Source organism: Solea solea, chromosome 4 (genome assembly GCF_958295425.1).
Source record: "Solea solea chromosome 4, fSolSol10.1, whole genome shotgun sequence".
NCBI lineage: Eukaryota > Metazoa > Chordata > Actinopteri > Pleuronectiformes > Soleidae > Solea > Solea solea.
This window is the reverse complement of record NC_081137.1, coordinates 4353653-4368002: the sequence shown is the minus strand read 5'-3', so window position 1 is coordinate 4368002 and position 14350 is coordinate 4353653. Positions and strand designations below refer to the sequence as shown.

The 14350-nt window shown below is 42.8% G+C and overlaps 1 protein-coding gene across 5 annotated transcripts in view; it reads right to left on the bottom strand.

The window, feature by feature from the left end:
- Positions 1-14350, bottom strand: part of cadm1a (cell adhesion molecule 1a) — a 370896-nt gene that overhangs the window by 105125 nt on the left and 251421 nt on the right. For 4 of the 5 annotated variants that reach the window (XM_058627224.1, XM_058627227.1, XM_058627228.1 and 1 more), the window contains exon 2: positions 10541-10558. The exons of the other annotated variant lie outside the window; for it this stretch is intronic. In XM_058627224.1, the coding sequence (XP_058483207.1) occupies positions 10541-10558 (18 nt within the window). The remainder of the gene's footprint in view (positions 1-10540; positions 10559-14350) is intronic. 5 annotated transcript variants of the gene reach the window in all.

The following is a 14350-nucleotide window of genomic DNA, read 5'->3' as shown; positions in this document are numbered from 1 at the left end:
GGCTTTTGTTGCAGCTGCCGCCGCCGCCGCCGCCGCACAAAAAAAACGCCTTTATCTCACCACCGAGCATAATGACAGCAAAGTAAATATGAACAATTAGAGTCAATTAAAATTGAAAATATAAAAGTGGAGGATTTTAGAGCAGCCATAACAAACTAACAACATGCTTAGGTTCTATGCTGTTGTTTTTTCTGTATGGCTGGGATCACATGAAATCACTTTGGATGTTAGTATATGTTTAATTTATATATGGAAATAACGCCATTATGTAATAGAAGCTGAAACAACTGCGTTCACATACAGTATATATAAATGACGAATGATTATGCAACAATCTCCCTGTTGGAGTCAGTTACTCCCCCTCATTAATAATGTAAAGTAATTCCTTTAAGTGAATATTGAAATTATATATGTTTTTTGGTTTGTTTCGGATGCAGAATTAAAATATTTGGCAGTTTTTGTTCATAAAAATACCAAAATGAGAACGTATTAGCGAGGATGCAGCCAAACAAAACAGCAAATAACAAATGCTCCAACCAACAGGAGCATATCATATCATTAACCACTGATGAATCAAGCTGGAATTGACTGTGAGGATACGTAACATCCTCCATACGCCTCCTACGGCGCCGTTACATAAACTCTGCGCATCATTTTACATATGATTCCGTATAAATTAACATCCAAGACTTCCTTTTCCTTCCTCCCTCTATAACTCGCTTCCCTCCTGCCTTTCATGCCCTCACTCAGAAGGAGGGTGGTGGTGGTGGTGGGGGGAATAGAGAAATCGAGAAGTAAACAGAGAAGTGACGAGGATGCCAAGAAAGGGAGGGAGGGAACATGGATGCTGGTCGGTGACGCTAATGATGAGGAAAATGGAGGGTCATGTGGGAGCCAAGGATGGATGAAGGGGGGAGGGAGGGAGTCGGTGTTGTATAAAGAGTGACATAAGTGGTGGGTGGATGTGTGCATCACACCGCTGTGTTTTCCACATATCTACAGTGCGTGTGCGGTGACACGTGTTTCGCACTTACACGGCGGCGGCGTCGCTTATGCGAGTCAAACCGGGTTATCCACCAGTGAGAGTGGCATGTGTATTTGTGTGTGTGTGTGTGTGTAAGTGCAGTGTTTTTATGTGTATGTGGGAGTGGCAGCCAAGTGATTAATGCGTCAGAGAGGCAGCTGTGGTCTGGGCTCACTCATTTGGAAATATCTTTCAGGGAGGAGAGACAGACGCGGGAGGACGGGGTGGGAGAAGGTGAGGAGGGTGAAGGGCGGAGGAGAAGCGTCTGCGTCCTCCTGCCAGAACAAAAGTAAGCTCAGGACCATCAGTGAGGTCGAACTAGGCAATGAAGGAGGGAGAATTAGAGTCACGAGGAGGGGACTAAAAGGTCCTGCAGCTCCCCGTGTTGTCCTCCATCATATCCACCTTCATTAGTGTCTCCTTTAAGCACTCAACATTAAGGGTTCAGTGATTGGTCAAAAACTGTGCGTGCTTGTGCAGTTAAACAAAGCAAAGTACACAGATGCGACATGTGAAGCAGCTTGAAGACTACAAAAGCAAACATTACATATTAATGGTATGTTACCAAGCAACTACATTTTCTTATTTTTGCAGCACTTAGCTTATCTTTACGTTAAAAACGTCTGCACTCGCCGGAAACAGCGACGGCGCGCTGTCCTGACTCAGCCATTTTAAATGTGAGGCGACTCTCGTGGACAATGTGTCGAGTCAGACTCCTGCAGAGGAGCACGAGGAGGCAGAGAGAGAGAGAGGGAGGGGATATTATTTTCCTCACACATGCTGAATGAAGCAGGTTTACTCTCCTGAGGCCACCGCGAGTCACAAACCGATGACAAAGGTGTCTTTCAGCGAAAAATCTCGAAGAAAGCACTCGCACTCGCTCAAATGTTCACTCCAATTTTTGTCGGAATATATTAATAACTTTCCTTTCTTCTAGAGGAGGGTTGAAAGCTGTCATGCTCTGCAAAACTATCAGACCCCACTGAGGGAGTAATTTGAGCAGTGGAACCTTCTTTTCCTGGGCTCATCTCTGTGGTTTCACATGACGTGTAATGTAATCATTGCATTCAGTGCTAATATTGATGTTGAACGCAGCTGGAGAGTAAACGTCGCGGTGGTCAACGTCCCACGCAGAAGGAAACAGGAACACTGCGATGATGCTGCTTGGGTTTTCTGGTTCCCTGGCAGGCAGCTGTGAGAAAGAGTCAATACTCCATCACGACAAGTTCTGTTTGCTACTCTTGTTCTAAGTACATTCACTAAAACCTGTGTTTCTCTTGGGGGCTGCTTTGCTCCAGTTCCAGTTTCTTTCATTAGGGAACAAATAGCTCATGAAACTACACGGCGGAGCCACAACCGTGCTGGACACGGAGACTCAGAAGTGGTCAGAGAAACACTGAGGGAAACATCACATTGATTTATGTCCTGGAAGTTAGGTAATACTTGGGAATTCAACTTTACAAAAACTTTTATTCACATATTTAAAAGAAGTTTTACTTTTTTCTTCATTCTATGTTTGCACAAAATTCTAGCACGGCAATTTTTAAAATCACCAAACGCAGGTAAGATTTCCTATTGACGGAAAATAAGTTTGCCTCTCTGCTTATTTGTAACAAACAACCAAAAGAAAGCACCATATCGAGAGGTAACGATGTTACCAGGCTTCAAACTTTTCCTTCAGTCCCGCTTCCAAAAACTCAGCAGGGACTGGATGAATCTCAGATAACGGCGCAGCAAAATAGGTGCAAACTCAGCATCGAGATTGCCAGAATAAAGGAGCAGAAGAAGAGAAATAGTGCATTTACCGAGAGGTTTTGTTTACATCACTGTTGAAAGTAGTAGAGGTGATAAAACCCTAATAGACACAGATTTCTCGGGGAGATAACGCTGATTCCATCCGTTCCCATTGCAGATAAAAGCCAATTGTTAGTGGAGGTCAGTGGATGTTTTTTTGACCAACGTAAAAAGGGTTTTTACAGTAAAAGTATTTTCCTACAATTTACTACAAGGTCTCACTTTATGATGTTACACAATAAAGACTCTACCTATAACTACACAACGTTCCGATCTAAGACACATGACAACCCTCTGTTGAGAAATCACCGATTATTACTTGTTTGTTTTAATCAAAGAGTGAGGAGCTGGTACAGTAAATATCAGGCTGATTGATACGGAACTGTAATCACGGCCATTGATCGGCATCAGTTGAACCTGCTTTGCTTTCAGACACAATTAATCCACTTCAGCTTTTATCTGATGTTACAACAGCTTGGGGCCCGCATTGTATTTAATTAATCAAAAAGAAAACAGCGTTTCTCAAGTCTCTGTGATATTTCCTCACGTAAAGCCGGTCACCGATGTTCGCTTCCACAACCTCTCCGGTAGCAGCCAACAGGTCATAACTGTCAATTTACCTTCCCACATACGGCTAAATCCGAGTTAAGTGATTTGTTTTTCTCCTCAGGTGATGATCGTGATCTGCACGGCTAAATCTATTTATCCGGAAAAGTCAAAGATAATTACTTTAAGCAGAAACGAGCGTTATGATAGATTCATTAGAAAAGGGGTGTGAGAAAAGAGAGAGAGAAAAAAACAGCTGTGCCATTCTCCTTAATGATCAAGACGTGTCTGGGGGTCAAAGTTCATTACATTTAGATTTGATTACACTCGCCGTAGAACGCGTCGTAACCCACGCTCCGCCTGTAAAGCAGGAAGCCCAAGGGACCCCGGGGGGGTTTGAAACTGGCAATAAGACGGTGTCAGCATCTGAAGTGGCACTGGATGTTGTCGTGAATAATATTCTGGGGGGGGGGGGGGGGGGGTTACACTTTTTATACGCATGCAAATGAACACGCATAATAAAGCCAGGTGGATTAAGGGGGAATTTAACCCAGCAACACGCAGTAATCTGGTAATTAGGAGGACGAGCAGTGAATCTCAAAAAAAACACAACCTCCTTATCGGTAGATGAGGTGCTTAAAATGTGTTTAGATGAGGTGGAGATGACATGTTTCCTTTGAAGAGGTATACTAAAACAAATGTAAATAAATAATTTATGCGAGACAAAGGTTGACTTGAAATACTGGCTTCAAATAGTAATTAAACTGTCATTTGTCACCTGTTTCAGTGTTTTTTTTAGCTGTATTGTGTCATCCACTGTCATCTAATAATAATACAGACTGTAGCATAAAGCTATTACAAGAGGTGGAAAGTAATGACTGATATTTACTCACACTATTGTAAATGAGTAGGTTTCTGTGTACTTGTACTTTTTCAAGTCATTTAAAAAAAAAAAGTATGTTTTTGTTGGATAAAAATCACGCACTGGAAACTTTGGCAAGTTAAGAAAGTTAAAGCATGTGTGACCTTTGACCCATTCTGATTGACACATTATGGGTTTACATATTTTATTTTGTCTGCACTTTAATTTGCATTGCATTGCACTACTATTATTGTTATTGCATTATGTTTGCCTTTCATAACCAAAAATTACAATTACACTGGTTTTGGAACGGTTGGGTTGTGTCGCCGATTGTTTCGGTAAATTCACTTATTGGAACATTTGCAGTGTTTTTTACGTGCGAGAAGATTGATTCAAAGTAACTTGGCAACATCTCGCAATTTGGTAATGAAGTGAACTGTTTGTTTTTTCAACTAAAATAAAAAGAAAAGGTCAACCAGTCACTAGTTTTTCCTTCTATTGCGAGTCCAAAAAAATATCATCACGTGTCATCAGTGATAAAGGAAACGTGTTAGGTTGAAATACTGGCTTCACGGGGTGCATTGGTGCCCACAATCTAATAAAAAAAAAGCTTTTAGCACCTTCGACACCTGAGCTTCAGAAAATGTCGAGCATGTTGTACATATAGCGCCTTTAAATCTAACTTGTTCTCTGAGGACGAGAGTGGATCTGAACGGGTCATCAGCCAATCACGAGGAGACAAACACCCCCCCCCCCCCCCCCCCCCCATTCATCCTCACATTCACACCAAGAGAGTTTGAACTGTGAGAGGAAGCTGGAGTGCGCAGAGAAAACCCACACACACACACACACACACGGCGGGGGGAGAACACGCAAACTTCACACAGAAAAGGCCCCTGCTCAACTGGGATTGTAACCGAGAACTTTCTTGCCGTGAGGCACGAGTGTTAACCACAGCGCCCACGTTCCACCAATGTGAATACAGGCCCCCTAGAGCCAGAAAAACCCAAATACACCAATGTAAAATACATACAACTCCTGATTTTGAATTCTGTGTAACTTTTCAATATAAACGACGTTAACGCCGGACGCTAGATGAGTTCACACCGTGCTGATTAAGCCTTCATCAGCTCTGTGTTCCTCAGTGTGGCAAAAGTCTGTTCTCGTGTCACCCAACGACATTCCCAGCGCGGCGCACAGGAAGTGATTCATTCAGACATAATTAATCGACTTTTTATCTCGCGCTTGAGACGCCGCTGCACCTAATTTAGGGAGGAGGACAACAGCGTTGACTCCGCGTCATGCAAATTGGAATGCGCCAGCATTTACTTAAAGAAAGGAAGAGAGAAAGGTGTCACCGGGAAGTATTTAAAGACAGATTAACACCACAAATACACGCACACAACGTTGATAATTGTGTCTTATTTGGTTCGCTCTGAGCAGACGGGGCTTCTTAAATGGAAAGCTCTCTGGCAGGCTTGTGCGTCGCCTCGGAGCAGAGACTCCGACCTCTCCGCTCCCCGGACTGTCATTTCAGTCGTAACATTTTAATGGTGCTGCCGCTCCCTCCTTGTCATTTCATTATCTCTCTTCACTCTCCCTCTTGTCACAAAAGGGGGTGAGAAGTTTTGCAGGAAAAAAACGGACTCTCTCTGCTCAATTAGCCCCGTGACCAGATCCCCCTGCCACACTCACACATTTTTTGATGATTTCTTTTAATTACAATTCAAATGAATTCACTCGGTGGACGCCTGAATGGGATTCCAGACTCGACCTCTTGGTACCTGAGCAAATCTAAGGCAACAGGTGCCAGAGTGAGCAGAGAGAAGAAAAAAAGGAAAAGAAAGAAGAAGAAGAAGAAGAAGAAGGCCTGTTTGATGAACGAGCTGCATCGACAGCACCGCGTATTGAAAAATGTAGATTGCGATGCACTGGACTGGGGACTATTGGCATTGCAATAAGAAAGACACATCCCGTGGTGGGGGGAATCTTTTTGCGAGTGCAGCGAGAGATGACCTTGCTGAACACATAGTCTGCGGAAACGCTGATTGAGCTTCAGCAGCTTGGGAAATTGAACCTGTGTTATGAAAAGAGAGGCACACAGGATGACAGGCAAACACTGTATACGTGTGATTGATTTAGTCATTAATCGGAGCTGCGCTCGGCACGCGTGTGCGCCCATGTGGCCCCGCGCACACATAAATGCATGTGTTTAAAGAGCCCGCCTGTGCACACACGGATAAGGCTCCTTGTGTTTAACGGCAGCGTCCTTCAGCCCCTGCTCACACTCTCATGTCTTCTATTGTATTGATTGGCGTCGAGAACAAACACGGAAAAAGACTTAGTCTATCGTCACACGTCCGCTCAGGAGCCCAGTGACAAAAGGAAGAAAACACGTTTGTTCCAATGTCGAAAAGGCAGCCCAGTTTTGTGTTTCATCTCAGGTGATGTTAGTTCACATGAAGTATTTGAGGATTCACCAATAGGAGGAGGGGTCAGAGGTCGTGGTGTGTAAGCAGCAGACCTCATTTCAAGAGCAGAAGTTGGTATTATGAGGATTTTCCTGTTCATATCCCGACCACGAGGCTGCTTTCATCACTCTGATACCACTTATTTTGTGTCAAACCTTGAGTTTTTACTTAGTCCGTCGCAGCCTTTAAAGTATTTTAATCAACTTGGCTGGTAACAAAACAACAAGCAATTCAAGAGACTAAGTTTAGGGCAATAATTACGTCATTTTAAGGTTTTATGGATCGTATCGGATTATATTTTCTTATACTTTTCTGATATCCAATCCAGGTATTTTGACCAGTTTTGGACTGATTTATTTGGTCCCGAGTTTAAACACTATTAATAGTATTGTATTTTTATGTAAGTTCATAATGTAATTCCTTGCGAAACACGAGTTGTTTACGTTTGGCTGACAAACTTTCAGAGTCTAACCCTCTTAATTAATCAAGTCATTTCAAACTAAAGTTATTAGTTGTGTCAGCATTTCCAACTCCTGTGTTCCTGTTTTCATCATTATTATTATTATTATTATAATAAAATCCATATCTGCCATTTGTGGTTGCCATCTCATATAACTGTCATAACCTAAGTTTGAATTAAGTAAATTCAGTTGAGTTTTATGACTTGAAGGAACTTTTTAAGTTTGTAAAATATTTACTTTTTCTGTTTCCAGTGCAGGATATTCCTTCCTTATGAATCATAATGCGCTTTATTTGTGTGGACAAGGTTTGAGCACACACGCTGTATCCAATAATAAACCTCATAATAACGCGACTGGTAGAAATATCAGAAATGGAGTCTTATCGAAGGTTTCAGGCTAAGAGCAGCGCGGGGAATACTACTAATAATTTACATTTACACTAGAACACAATCAATTGTGCCTGTTGGTCATAAACCGGCACATGTATGTGAACATTTAAAAGGGAGGGGAATATGAATAAATGAATAGCGAAACATAACAAATGCAGAAGCTTCCACAAAGGACCCGGGGGCTCGCTGAATGTTTGATGCAGATGATAATGATGTGATTTTGTTTTACATTCACAGTCGCGGATCTCCTCCCACATGAACACATACAGTAGGGACGGAAATTCATGCTATAGGGAGTGGGAGGTCAGAAAACTTCCAACTGACCTTCCACTACTGTTTCTCTAGTTGGGTCATTTAAGTGATTAATCTTACATCAACTGCCCAAAGCCACGTTTTAATTGCTCTGTTTCGGCATCTCGTCTTTTTTTTTTAATCATTATTATTTGATTAGATATCAAGTAATTGTCCACCAACGATTGTTTTAAACATCAAATGAGGAAGAGTCGGTGAGGAGAGTGGCGTTCATCACTCTCTGGAGAAAGTACAGGTTTAAGTAAGTGGTGGTATAAGCCAATATCTCACTGCTGCTTTCTTCCACCTTCCATGTTGCTTTTGTGTATTAATAACTGTAAATCCTCTTTTACTTTGACTTCACTTCATACCTGGAGGTGTGGAGCGCTCACATTCCCTTTCAAACCCGCGCAGTCTTGAAATATACACAACCTTAGAAAGAAAGCCCTCTTTTTTGTTGTTGTTGTTGCTGTTGTTTTTGGATCTCTGTTTGCTTGTGCTACTTCTACATCTACAGTTATATTTCAGGTTTATTTATTGTAAGTTCAGAAAACGCATGGCGCACACTCCTGCTGCAAAGTCGCCAAAACTGAACTAGAGCTGATTTCTATTAAAGCCAAAAATAAGCCATGCCCATTTGTTTTATTTACTATCATACTTTAACCTGTAACTTACAAATGAAATATTAAACTGACTTTGGAGACAATACATAATAAAAATAATGCAGGTCGATAATGAATCCAACCCTTTCCTGAAAAATGAATTTAAAACAAATTTAATTTCAAAACCAGTGAAGGTTACGCTGCCAATATTGTGATTCTCCACCTCTCTGAAGTACTGCATCACTGGCAAACAGTTCAAAAGGGTAAGAGAGCCTGATTTGGCAGCTCACACGCTCATTTGGCGACATTTCAGCGCAACACAATAGAATGCAACCGAAACAAGACTCGACAATGAACCTGGACACCGAGTCGGCGGGCTTATTAGGGCGTCCCAATTCAAATCAGTCCAATATTTCCCTGGGATTGATGGTACAGATGAGGGTGTGTGCTGGTTTAGTTTTCAAATTACGATCAAATGAGATGAAGGACACTCTACGCTGGTGAGAGTTTGCCCGTTGCTGCTTTGTTGGCAATCAGCAGCAGGGACCACCGGCGGCAGCAGCAGCAGCAGAGGTTTGTGACTGAGAACATGCCTGTGAAGGACTGGGCTCCGTCCAATCAGCCCCATGGGAGGATGTCTTGCTGTTCAATTCTAATTCATGTACATATAAATAACTGTCACAGGCCCTGCTAATTGGATTAAAAGGCTTGGTAGTGAAGAGACAGGGGAGAGGAAGGGGGGGCGGGGGGTAGAGTGAAGGCAGCATGGCTTGATTAACAGCATATCATTTTTTTCCCCCGCTTCTTTGTAAGGGTTTTCTAAATTTACTCAGAAACGGCAACATTCTCATTTCCCATTGCTTGTTTTTTGAGTAAAACTGGAAATAAAATGGAAGCGTTCAGGTTGCAGAGAAGAACTCTGTTTGAATGGAAGACTGTGGTCAAATGAAACCACTTCTTATTTGATTTGTAACATCGGCAGTTCGTGGCCTCTCAGTTTATCCTTTCCCACTTTTTTCAGGGAACTACGGTGGCCTTGACAAACCAGAACGCATGTCTTCCTTGGTTTTTCGACGATAAGCCTCCTTCTCAAAACTTGACTCAAAGAAAACTTGAGCTCACTGCATGTAGAACATGAGCGAGAGTTTGTTTAAAAGGCTCGGCCGCTCACCTTTCCCTTTCCGTACGTTCGTCAGGGAACTATGGTGGCCTTCACAAAGCAGAGGGGATGTCTTTCTTTGTTTTCCTGGCTAATGTGTACAATCAGGCTGCCATAAATATGATAACTCAAGATGACGGCCCTTACCTAAAGTACACAAACAGTGTTTACTTTAAAGCAGGAGCCAAACGTAGAATTTAAAGTGATGACACATTTAGACATATGTATGTATTTACTTATATACCGATCACAAAGCATTTTTTTAATGCGGTAAGATTACATGTACAGTTCTTGTAATCTGCTTCACTTGTTCAACTTGGAATACTTGAACTCAAGTGAAAGATTGGCCTGATTTGTGATTGGCAAAGGCAAATGTGTGGACAAAACTCTCTTTTACAGAGGAGAATGGAGGTATAATTACAGATGTGTATAGTTGTGCGACGCTGCAGTCCAACCCGCATGAGTAATAGCACTTGGATATTATTGGCTTCCCATTTTTTAAACGCACCATTAGCTGGAAGGAGTTAAACATACACGATAAAAGAAACCCTTCCATCGCCTTTTGAAAACGCCGCTTTGAATGAAACTCCTAAGATCATTGAGTCCTGTCTCAGCACTATTCGGTTAACTGTAGTGTAAACCAGGATGCTACAGCCAGACACATTCAGAGCACAAGTGAATGACTGAAGATGAATCAGTCAGCACCAACAGCGGCTGCACGAGATTTGGAAGAAATGGACTGTGGAGAATGCGAGCGGGAAGGCAGACAGAAATCTAAATGAGGGAACGGCGGAGTGAAACTGAGATGGAGAAGAATTACAGATTGGTGCACAAACACTAGACGCTCAGAGGAAGCATGTCTTCAAATCACATATGGCAGCTGGATATGGTCAGAGTATGTGGTGAGGAGGAGGAGGACAGGATTTGAAGAGAAGGCTTACCTGGGTATTGTGCAGCTCCTGTGTTGGAGGAGGTAGGAGAGGTTGGAAGGGAAGGAAGGAAGGAGAGAGAGAGAGAAAAAAAGGCAGGTTAGCATTCAAAGCCCCATTTAAAATGAATCACCCACATTTGCCAGTGCATAGACGTGCATGCCGTATATATAAAAAAACAACCAGAAGACAGGAAAGAAAACAAAGAATCATCATGATTATACAGTGTCTGCTTCCTCAGGGTCATCCGGTCGATTATTGGCTCCCATACTCATCACTTTTATAATTATATGTAGTCTACAGCAATATCCTGCCCACGGCACCATCCATTAACATAAATGGGGAGGACAAAATAATAGGAACCCCTGGAAAGCATTGCACCTCTCTTAAGTATCAGTGGATGATTCCTGAACACAGAAGTTTTTATTTACACTGCAAGATTTACAGTGCACTGGCTCCATGTATCAGTTATCAGTCATCTTGAATACTAGTAATTGCTCCCCCCCGCCCCCACCATACCAGTTGCCTCCTAATCCACTCGTACACTATGTCAGCATCTCTGTCAGTAGACAATCTGCAATCTTGAATTACCGCAGAGTGGCTCCCGTGTGTGTGTGTGTGTTCGCTGACCAGTGCAGTTTTAGTCTACCCAATTTCTTACAGACTCATAAAACAAGTGCTTGTTGACTTAAAAGGAATCTATTGATCACGGGACCAAAAACACTTGACGGTGACCTTTGCCCCCCAACTGAATCCAACTGAACATGTCCATTAAATTTGGAGTAACTCGCTCAAGGTGTTGTTGGGATTTTGCCATCACGAGAATGATGGCAAAACAAAAATCATGCACTAGAAACAGGCTAAAACTGGATAGATCAGAATCCAACATTGCAAAGAAAAGTGCAGCATTGGCCCCTCAGTACACAGCCTGGCATCCATTTGGATCCCCATCATTGAAGAACCCTTTTTCCGCCAACTAAGCATCAGGATTTCAGCTACAAGGCAACTTTTGATGCGAAAACCTATTTCATCTTCAACTTTTGCCAAATCTCAATCACGGCGATATTCTAATTACCATTATCCAGAGCACGGCGGAGAGTGGGTGTGAGTGTAAAGTGAGAGGGAGGGTGTCTGTCTGTGCATGTGAGCAGGGAAAATCAGAGGAATATGAAGCGTGAAGATCAAGTGAAACAAAGAGTAAGGATTTCTCCTCTCTTCTCTTCGTTTCTTTGAAGGTAGAGATGTATTTTGCTTAATTGTGGCTCATTTGCTTTCGCTAAATCCCTGGACATGCATCCCTGCAAGCTTAAAGGTCTCGCTATGCTTCAAACAAACTCGTTTGATGTGTCGTCCAACTGCGTCGTCAACACAAATCGCATCCATTTCCAGGCTACCGCTTTAACTTTCACACTGCTTAGCGTTTAATGAGCATGACTAATTCAAATGAATTCGATATGAATTGAATCTTTTTTTTTTTTTTAAAAAAGAAGTAAATCTGCAGTTTGACAGTCGGCAGTCTCACCTGAAAAAGCCTTTACCAAAGCTGCGGAGTGGAGGGAGTAAACTGCTAAGTCATAAAGTCTCCCGGCATAGCATCACTTCCCCTGTTTAAGCATTCAGCCGTAGCACACAGGCAGCAAAGTGCTTCAGAGAGCCACACAGTCAACACAGACCACCCTTGAGTTCAGGTTCATGCAGTGCGACGGGGTGCGAGGAGGTTTCGCTTCTGGGAGATTACGCGGCAACAGGCGAGGCATATGGAGCAGCTCAGCTCTCCCCAGTGTTAAGTAAATGGGGAGCGGGTGAGGAATAACTGCAGCGCCCGCGTCGCCCCCTTATGGGTCTTGTGGGAGCCTTTGGTATCCCGTCCTGACCCGCAACCTCCAGAGGTGAGGTTAAATGACAAGGACTGCACAGATGCATTAAACATGAGTCATTTGGGCTGAGAGCTGGATGCTGGGCCACTCCAGAGATGATAGGGACATTAACCAGGGTTTCACCAGGGCCTGAGCTGCATTTAATAAGGGCCACCGCTACCTCCCAACATCTCACTCTCTCTCTCCACATTTGACTCACAACCAGGGAAGCCAAGTAGTTCAAGATAAAAAAGTGCAGCTACTTTTTCTGCTTCTTACTTTTTCCCTCTGTACCCACTCTCCAGTCTGATGACACAGAGTCTCTTTGTCGTGAACAATGTGGAGTTCTCATTCAGAAAATTGTTTACAAAAACACATGAGCGGCGTCCAAAACAGCGGCTACCGACAAACTTTTAAAAAAAAAAAGGTAAAATTTATCTTTTTTTCAAAAAAATACATTTCATGAGCTTAATTAAGAAGAAGCTATTAAAAGTACAAATAAACATGAGCATGTCCCCCTACGGGTGGGTCTAAAACGTGCAGTATTAGCCTTGCAGTTTTCACTGGTGGGCACGTAACAAAAAAAAAGAATAAAGATCATTCTCGACTCAGGTGAAACTGAGGTTGGGAAGCACAGTTTTTCAAAAATACTACCCCTATTCTAGTAATACACAGCTAAATCCAAATCGGTGAAGTATTCCTTTAAAAGAAATTAGCTGGGGTTCAGAGACACAAGCGGCGGCAACACGGTGATTATACTGTCAATTTAGCCAAAGTGTTTTCTTTAGGATAACACCGAGGCCAAAGGTCAAACTAAGTCTAGCTGCTGTAAACATGCATCATAGCTCACCGAGCAGCTCAGTGGTTGCACTATCTGACCCACAGTGCACAGGTTTTTCTGCGGGGCGGATTAGCAGGCACATTCTGTGGTGCACTGACATTTTCCTTCATCTTCCAAATAAACCGGCGGCTTGTTTACAATCCGTCCGGCGATCTGACCGCTCTCGATTCCTGTGCCTTGTTTCTTGCGCTGACAAGCGGCAACGGATGAAACTTGTGTTGTGAACATAATTAGAGACGTTCAAACAAATGGAGACTACAAAAAAAAATGCTTCTGCTTGAGATTTAATGGGTAAATTAGCGTATTTGGATACGTGCTTTTGACCCGAACGGATTATGACTAACACAGAGGTAGGAGTACAAACATCATGCATTATTTATTAAATTCAATTGGTTTCTTGATCATAAAAGCACAAAGTACGACCATCTACAGCCTCATTACAGACTTTCGATTAAAAAAAAGGTCAAATTTGACTTGATAGCGCGCCAAAATCTTCATATGCACTAAATTAAACACAGGTCTGAGCAGCAGTATGTCTTGTTTTGGACGGGGGACACAAACCAAATGGACAGGCACACCGACTGAATAAAGCCATTATACAGCATGGTAGTACCATCATTGTTATTTATGGCTCCACCACTGACACATGGGGCCTTCTCTGTAATGGCAGGCGGTGAAAATATGTTTTAAAAAATGAGCCAACATCACATCATCACAAAAAAACCCACAAAAGTACCAGCTGTTACGGGAGCAGTGGTAAAAAAAAAATACTAAACAAAAAAAACCATAGACAAAACAGCCCAGGATTCATCTGTATTCATCAGGTGCACGAGGTCTGGACACTGTCCCCTTTGCGAGAAACGCAGTAACAACATTAGGTTCCTTCGAAAACAGCACGACCACAGGCTTCCAAGCACGTCGTCTCCAGACCTAACTCTTGCTTAATGGCCTGGAACACACATTCTATGTCTATCAAAGAGGCACGTTGCTAGGATGGATGCACATGCTGACGACCTCTCACGAAATGGCACGAACGCATGCTAACACCCCCCCCCCCACACACACACACACACACACACAAACACACACCCTCGCACTTCTACCATCACACAGACACACAGAGAA